The 7697-nt window shown below is 45.9% G+C and overlaps 1 protein-coding gene across 2 annotated transcripts; it reads right to left on the reverse strand.

Annotated features, from left to right (window-relative positions):
- Positions 1-1227: 1227 nt before the first annotated feature.
- Positions 1228-5214, reverse strand: LOC123076925 (uncharacterized). Of its 2 annotated transcripts, XM_044499080.1 has the most exons (5): positions 4891-5191; positions 4538-4578; positions 4233-4398; positions 4022-4147; positions 1228-2720 (listed from the first exon to the last, which is right to left on the reverse strand). In XM_044499080.1, exons 2-5 carry the CDS (start codon positions 4576-4578, stop codon positions 1440-1442), a joined length of 1614 nt encoding a protein of 537 aa, XP_044355015.1. In that variant the 5' UTR covers positions 4891-5191; the 3' UTR covers positions 1228-1439. The 2 variants fall into 2 exon arrangements, with proteins under 2 accessions (XP_044355015.1, XP_044355014.1); XM_044499079.1 differs by lacking the exon at positions 4538-4578 and having other exon boundaries at positions 4891-5214.
- Between the last annotated feature and the right edge of the window lie 2483 nt (positions 5215-7697).

Consider the following 7697-nt stretch of genomic DNA (forward strand, 5'->3'; position numbering starts at 1 on the left):
TAACTGGAAGCTAACCATCTCCGAAGCCTACTTGTCGGTGTCCGCTTACAAGGCACAATTTGATGACATTGCCTCGTCCACCATAAAGTCATGGTGTCAAGCAACTGGGCGCCTCCTATGATCTTCTTGCTTGGCTTATCTTGCAAAACAAAATCTGGACAGCCTACTGCCTTCAACGCCGAGGTTGGCCAAACTGCAGCCTTTACAAGCTTTGCAATAGAGCCCTCGAAACTATTCCACACCTTATGTTCCAGTGTCACTTCTCCGTGCACCATGCTCGGAGATTGGCTTGGTCTCCACAATCTCTACTATGTCGATTGGCCTAACTTTCATAATGTCAAAATTGGTGGTTCCCCTTCATCCATGTCAATGGTCACCGGAGGAAGGCTTTGGCCTCCCTCGTGATGCCCACGTCTTGGGAAATTGGGACGAGAGGAATGCACAGGTGTTCCGGAACATTTATGCCTCACCAATGACTATCTTTGCCAACATCAAGTGCGAGGCAGTGTGCTGGGCGCGAAGCACTTGAGCACGGCCTTGTCGCGAGAGTAATCCCCTCCATGTATTTGCCGCGCCCTCATTCAAGTGGTGTACTTCATTAACGTGCATGGAGTTTCTGTGCTCCGGTGCATATGCACCAAAGTGAACAGTATAATCAAAAGAAAAATATATAATAATTTTAAATAATATTTTTTTGCGAGAAACATTGATGAATGTTTTACGAACAAACAAATTCTCGTGCTAAAAATATATTCGTGGAGGTCTAGGCAAAACATACAAAAATGATGTTCTTAAAGGGCAATTTTTAAAAGCATTTTGGGACATCAATCTTTTTTCTAGACGTCCACTAATGGTTTTCATCACTAAATTTTGCATGTTGATAAAACATTCAACAAGGTTTGTCAGGAATTTATTTTTGACTTTTCCTTTTTTTCTAATGCACCCGGGAGCAGAACAACACTTCCGTTCATAAAACCTTCTTTTTATTCAATGATGAAATGAAGCAAAGCTTTTACCCATGTTTCAAGAAAAAGAAACTGCTGTCAAGAAAAATATAGGACGGGAGTTTGATCACTCAGGCAAACAACACAAGTTTTTTCTCAACGGAAAAAAAAACCTGGAACTATCTTGACACATGACACATTACTTATCAGACGTTTAGACGGTAATATTATCTCAGCTTGTTCATTTGAGTTCATATCCGCAAGCTATTCCCATGCACCGGCATTCAACTCAAACTCCCAAGTTAACTGGGAAAAGAATATAGAAGATTCACTACTTCTTTTCTTATGCATGAGTACAGATCGATTATAATTCCTGTAAATTTGTTCTAAATACAACATGGTTGAAACCATAGAGCATTTACGGTTATACAGCGAATGCTACAATTTCCAGGCATGTGCAGCAGCTAAGCAATACAATGTATATTAAAAAGACCACTATGCTAGGGGGAGAAGCCACACTGGAGGATTAGGGCTACCCCTGACATAGTATCCTACTGCCCCAATCCTATGGACGCCGCCCACGGCTCCGGATAAGCTTTCATCTTCCCTGTAGTACACGGAATCACCATCAGCGTTGGAGCTTGTCAGGAACACCAGGTCAGTGCTGAGAAGGACCTCCTTCTGCGCTAAGCGGCGATGGTAGGAGTAGTAGATGTGGTTTCTCTTCACACCGCCGCGCCTGTCTGCTGACACATGCACCGCCTTGGAGCTGTTTGGACCCAGGAATAGGGCAAAGTCACCCAAGCTCATCACCTCTGTCCATTTGTGTGTGCCATGTGCCATCCCCTCGCTGGCGTCGATGTCAACGAGTTCAAACACTTTGAAGAAAGGTCTGAGGTTGGGTGACCATGGGGACCTCACCGCCGTCGCAAGCTTGCCGTGTAGCTCAAAAATGTAGCTGGCATCCACCCGGTTGGCCCAGACACTGGGGGGCTGCTGGTGCTCGACAGTGACCACCAGCCGATCAACAGCTGTGACCACGGGCGCACCATCTTCATCAGCACCGATCTCAAACTTGACAAGTTCCCATCTGTCCCGTGTGAGACCATAGAGCTTACCGTTGCAAAAGGCAATGTCTACAAGCTCCATGGTGTAGCTTACATGTCCTTTCGTCGTCCACCCACCGTTCGGACACCCAACCCTGCAGAGCGCGATGCCGTGATTGTCGGTGATGGCAGCAATGATACAGTCACTTGAGGTGGGTGGTTTGGAGAAGATGATTTTCCAAATGATGATCTGGCCAAGGCGGCCTGGGCAAACAATCCCCTTCTGTTTCTCGGAGAGCGCAACCTCAACACTGGAGAAAATGTTCAAGATCCTGAACGGTGGTGGTTCGAATGATGCAACCCAGCCACCACCATGACAGCCGACGAACCAGTTGCCGATGAAATCGCTCGGGAGCGAGATGCGCAGGATCTTGCTGTCCTCAGGACAGTAGAGGCGCTTCGTTGTGTCACGGTCGCGTGGCGAGAGGAGCAGCCACGGGAGTTCAGGCAGCGCAGGGTGCCGCGAAGCTGCAGTGCACCACGATCTGCAGACGGCAGCAAAGCGCACGCGGCTGCAGTGACTGGGGACCTTGTTGTAGATGACGTCAAGGGGATCGTCGGGAAACGTGGAAGACCAGCATTGTACTGCCGTTGCATCACTATCATGAACAATGAACTCAATTGAGTCCTTGTACTCCAGAAATTCCTTCCACTGCTTGCCAATGCTTAGCTGGTAAAATAACAAGGAAGATGTTTAAGACAATATGAAATGTGGATGATCCAGACAGAAACAACTTAATAAACACGCACACGGACCACCAACCAACACTCAGTATATACTAATATCCACTCTGTTGATTAATGTGCAGTGTTTTTGGACTTTGCACAAAGACAGGTGATAAAACTGACCTCTGATGATTGCTTTACAAGAATGAAGGAGTATTTTGCATGGGTGATAGTGCTAATGAATAGGTGCATGCGAGGGAGAAAGGAGCACGCTGAGTAAAATACTTCATTTATCCTACATACATTTATCAAATAAGCTTCAAAAATAGTATGCCTTGCATCCAGGGGCGGATCCAGCCCAGCAGGCCGCCCGGGCCCCCATTGTATACTGTACAATTGCTACAGTATTTTGCTACAGCACACAAAGGATTTGGGCCTCGTGCCCCAGGCCTGGGACCCCGGCCTGGGGCCTAGATCCGCCACTGCTTGCATCATTCAATCGAGTATAAAAATGCCATGAGATTATCAGATTTAAGGATACTATTGCAGCACAATTGTAAGAACTACGAAAAATGCTAAACAAAAAAGGAAAACCAAATGCTTACACAAGGATTTAATATAAACATACTTCAAACCAATGCGCCAAGAAACGGATAAATGTAGCAATTTCATTAGAAAAAGAAGTTAAAACAATTCCAACCATACAGGACGACACACTATTTTGGCTGAAATAATGAAACCTTTACCTAGGACAATTTAGGTTGGAAACCACAAACATAGATGCATAGTATATAACCAAAGATGACCATCCTTTCAGGTTTAAGTTTCTTCGACAATGTTCTGCCATTCGAAGTACCGCTATGTCTTTCGAGGAATATAAGTTTCTTAAATTGCGTTGAACTCTTCAGATAACCATATAAGAGCATTTCAAGTTACAGAATGACATTTGGTACAAGCACAACTGTACAAGGCCCCATACAGGTACAGCCATGCCATCCTTGTTTATATACCAGGATCACAGTATTATACTCCCTCCGTTCCAAAATAGATGACTCAACTTTGTATAAAGTTAGTACAAAGTTGAGTCATCTATTTTGGAACGGAGGGAGTACTATCTTATACAGTTATACTCCCTCCGTCCCAAAATAAGTGTCTCAAGTACAAAGTTGTACTAAGCTTGAGACACTTATTTTAAGACGGAGAGAGTGGTATTTGACAAACTTTGAGTCTATGATATAGCATACCACATGGCTGTTGCCTGAAATGAAACAAACAATTTCGTAGTATGCACTATAGGACTTGTACCTGAGCAGCTTCATTAGTAGCATCTTTAATCCATATAGCTATTGTTTCCTGCTTCCCACACACGCTAAGGACCGCTCCACAAATTTCATTACCATATTCGAATTTTCCACCAATCAATGCCAGTATCTAAACATGATATTTGTCAAAAGGAGTCAGGATGGATTTATAGAAAAAGAAATTGTCCAAAACGAATTATGCGAAAGATGCTTACTGTATCCAACCACAATGGCTGCGATTTCCCTTCGCCACAACTGATGGTCCATGCACCTCCATTACGACGTATAGGGCCTTCACATTTCGGCTCAATCTTATTCTTGAAGCAATGGAGGTCAGCTCCCACACCCAATTTACTAGGTTGGAGGATATTTTTGTAAAGGCTGAAAGACCACCCAACTCAATTGTTAGCCATGAAGGGATATGAAATTGGTAGTAAACGCAAAAGGTGGAAAATACAGTAAAGAATGAAACAAATTATCAAAACAAACATAACCAGATTTCTGAAGCAGAAATTTTTACCCTGAAACAAATGTAGCGAGAGTAGTGGCAGGTATTATCATCTGGGAGAAGACAACCCAGGGAGTCAGTCAATATACACTACTCAGTTCAGCTTAATTAAAATAACTGGTGGATTTTCAGACATCCCTGTTTGCGGGAGGCTGAAATCCGGTCACAAAACTAGAGCCCGAGAGCACTTTAGTCCTAGACTAGACTCGAGCATCAGATCAGCAGTCTTGTGTCGGCTTAAGGCGAGTTGCTCGCAGGGCATCTAAATTTACAGTTATCATCGATTCATAGATCATTCACAAGCAACCAACAGATTAGGACTAACGAACGAGGGTTTGGGAGGAGGCAAGGATGGGGGAAAAGACCTCCGGAACTCGTCGGCGGTGGAGAAGGTGTGGATGGTGTTCCCCCGGCCAGCGGACTCCTCCTGCGGGTTGCCGATCCAGAAGGCCCAGGTGGGCTCGACAGGCTGGGGCGCGGCGGAGACGCCGTCGGCACCGGCGGCGGCGCCTGCGATCTCTCCCTTACCCATCTCCTCCGCGTCGGCGCCCTCGGCCATGCCGGTGGCGGCGATGGGAACAAGCGCCGCCGCCGCCGCGTGGTGGCGTCAGCTGCGTCGACTAGTCGCCGAATGGACGAGGCGCAGAGAGCTATTTTTTGTGATTCGTCACTGCGCAAGTAGAAATGCTTATCTAATAAAACTCGTAAAATACTCCTTCTTTATGTATACAATAGTGTGCCGTGTTTATTTTCTACTGTACTTCTTCTTTCTTTTACCAAATTTCACAGGAAAGTCCTACTTTTCTTACGACTCTTTCCTGTTTTCCTCTCGTCCCTGGCGGCTGGAACCCTAGCCGCCGCCAGGGGAGGCCGATCTTCCAACGCCGCTCTCCGGCGGCTCCCCTTGTCGTCGGTGGTGAGGGGGGTCGCCGGATCCACGCGTGCGGATCGTTTTTACTCTCTCGTATCTAGGTTTTTAGATTGTTCATCGTTTTTGCTTCGGCGACGACGATGACAATGCTGAATAAAGATTCTGCGGATCCTTCCCTGACGAGGCCATCGGTCCTATGGTTGGGGATGGATTTGGAAACCAGTCTGTTCAAGCAAGGATGGCATGGCGGCGCCGACATCCTCGTGGTGGACCTGTGTCCTCGGGCTCCGCCGTTGCGACGGCGTTTGCTCCAGCGTCGGCACGGAGCTTGGGAGGTAGTCCAGGAGCGGATGCAGATTGTGGTCTGCATCGACGACATCTGGAAGACGGAGCATGTGCTGGGCTCGTGGTTCGTGGATGACAGATACGGTTTCCTCCTTCGGCGTTTTAGTCGTGGTGGGGTGCCAGATCTGGAGTTCGATGGCGTGTCCGGGGTGTTGCCCCGGTCTGATTCGTTCAACGGTAAGGGCTTCACTTTTGGTGAGCCACCTTGGAGGTCCGCAAAACTGCATATCAGCGATGGAGCCGCGTCGATCTCGGGTGAGGAGGTGATTCGTCATTCTTTTTCTTCGGTGGCTGCTGTGGTGGTACCGGAGACAGGTGACGGGCGTTGGTGTCAAGCTCAGAGATGTTTTGCTATCTTTTTAGTTTTGTCATGTCGGTCTTTACGTGACTTGTATTTTGTTTTTTATGATATAAATAAGACACATATTATCATGAAAAAAAAGTTCTACATTTCTTTTAAAAACATATCTATTTATACCTACTAATAAAATAAGATATGTTTCCAAAAATGCCAACGGAGGCCGAGCTTAAGGGAGCTCGTTTTCAAATTTCATTTTTCCAGAGCGCAAAAAATTTCTTAATTATTTGTGAACACACATACACATGTATACTACATATGTGCAAAATTTCACAACATTATACCTTCATATGCGGCGTACAGGAAAAATCAAATATCCATTTTTAAACGGGCCTTTTATTTTTGTTGTTGGCCGGAATTTTGTTTTTTCGGTACAGCTTACAAATCACAGTTTCAAAATTTAACACGTTCTTGAGGAATACATGTATGTTTCCATGTAATTTTTTCCAGATTTTTATGAAACTTCTAGGTATGCTTTTTGATATTTTCAGAATACCGAGCTCTACGGAGCTCGGCCTCCAAAAATCCGCACTCGGTACATTTTCACTATTTTTTACATCCATTTACCATCAACTTTTTTATCTGAGGTGGTACTAAATTTTTGGCCAGAATTTCATATGTGGACGGGGCTTGCCCGCTCCCATTTGTGCTCCCGTCCGCCCATTCTTCATCTGAGGACCCACCTATTCTCTTCCCCAAGTCTATTTTTCAGTTAAAATAAAACACACATAAAAAGCGCATTTTCATCCGTACAAAAAAAATACTGTGTATTTCCTACTCCAGGCACAATGGAACTGTGCGAGGCTGCGAGCTGACCCCAAACAATAAAGGAGGTGACTCTGAGCTGCCCTGTGCGATGATCGACTTACGCATTGATGACCGCAGCGTGCGCAGCGACATCAACGGCAGAGCACGCGGCACCGGCGCTCCTCGCGAGTTGATTCGAGCTGACTCACGGAAAGACGGTTGATACGTCCATTTTGTATCATATTTTCCTACTGATATTTATGATATTTTTATGCATAGTAATGCTTTTTGAAATAATTCTAATGCCTTTTCTCTCATAATATGCAAGGTATACACAAAGAAGGAGAATTCCAACAGCTGGAAATCTGGACCTGGAAAAGCTACGTCAGGCCACCTATTCTGCACCACTCCAAACAAGCTGAAACTTTATGGAGAATCTTTATGGAATATATGAGGAATATTGGAGCCAATAAGTACCAGAGGGGGCCCACCAGGTGGGCACAACCCACCTGGGCGCGCCAGGGAGCCCAGGCGCGCCCTGGTGGGTTGTGCTCTCCTCAGCCCACCTCCGGTGCCCATCTTCTGCTATATAAGTCATTTTGACCTAGAAAAAATAAGGAGAGGACTTTCAGGACGGAGCACCGCCGTCTCGAGGCGGAACTTGGGCAGGAGCACTTTTGCCCTCCGGCGGAGCAATTCCACCGGGGGAACTTCTCTCTCGGAGGGGGAAATCATCGTCATCATCATCACCAATGACTCTTCCATCTTGGGGAGGGCAATCTCCATCAACATCTTCAACAACACCATCTTATCTCAAACCCTAGTTCATCTCTTGTGTTCAATCTTTGTAC

This window comes from Triticum aestivum, chromosome 3D (assembly GCF_018294505.1).
Source record: "Triticum aestivum cultivar Chinese Spring chromosome 3D, IWGSC CS RefSeq v2.1, whole genome shotgun sequence".
Taxonomy (NCBI): Eukaryota; Viridiplantae; Streptophyta; class Magnoliopsida; order Poales; family Poaceae; genus Triticum; species Triticum aestivum.

What these genes read in the sequence shown, in the direction of transcription:
- LOC123076925 (XM_044499079.1), bottom strand. Translation starts at nt 5,084, where the DNA reads ATGGCCGAGGGCGCCGACGCGGAGGAGATGGGTAAGGGAGAGATCGCA. An exon ending in ACCGCCGACGAGTTCCGGAG is followed by an intron (nt 4,399 to 4,890) that starts GTCTTTTCCCCC and finishes GTGGTCTTTCAG; the next exon opens with CCTTTACAAAAATATCCTCC. An exon ending in AGCCATTGTGGTTGGATACA is followed by an intron (nt 4,148 to 4,232) that starts GTAAGCATCTTT and finishes TATCATGTTTAG; the next exon opens with ATACTGGCATTGATTGGTGG.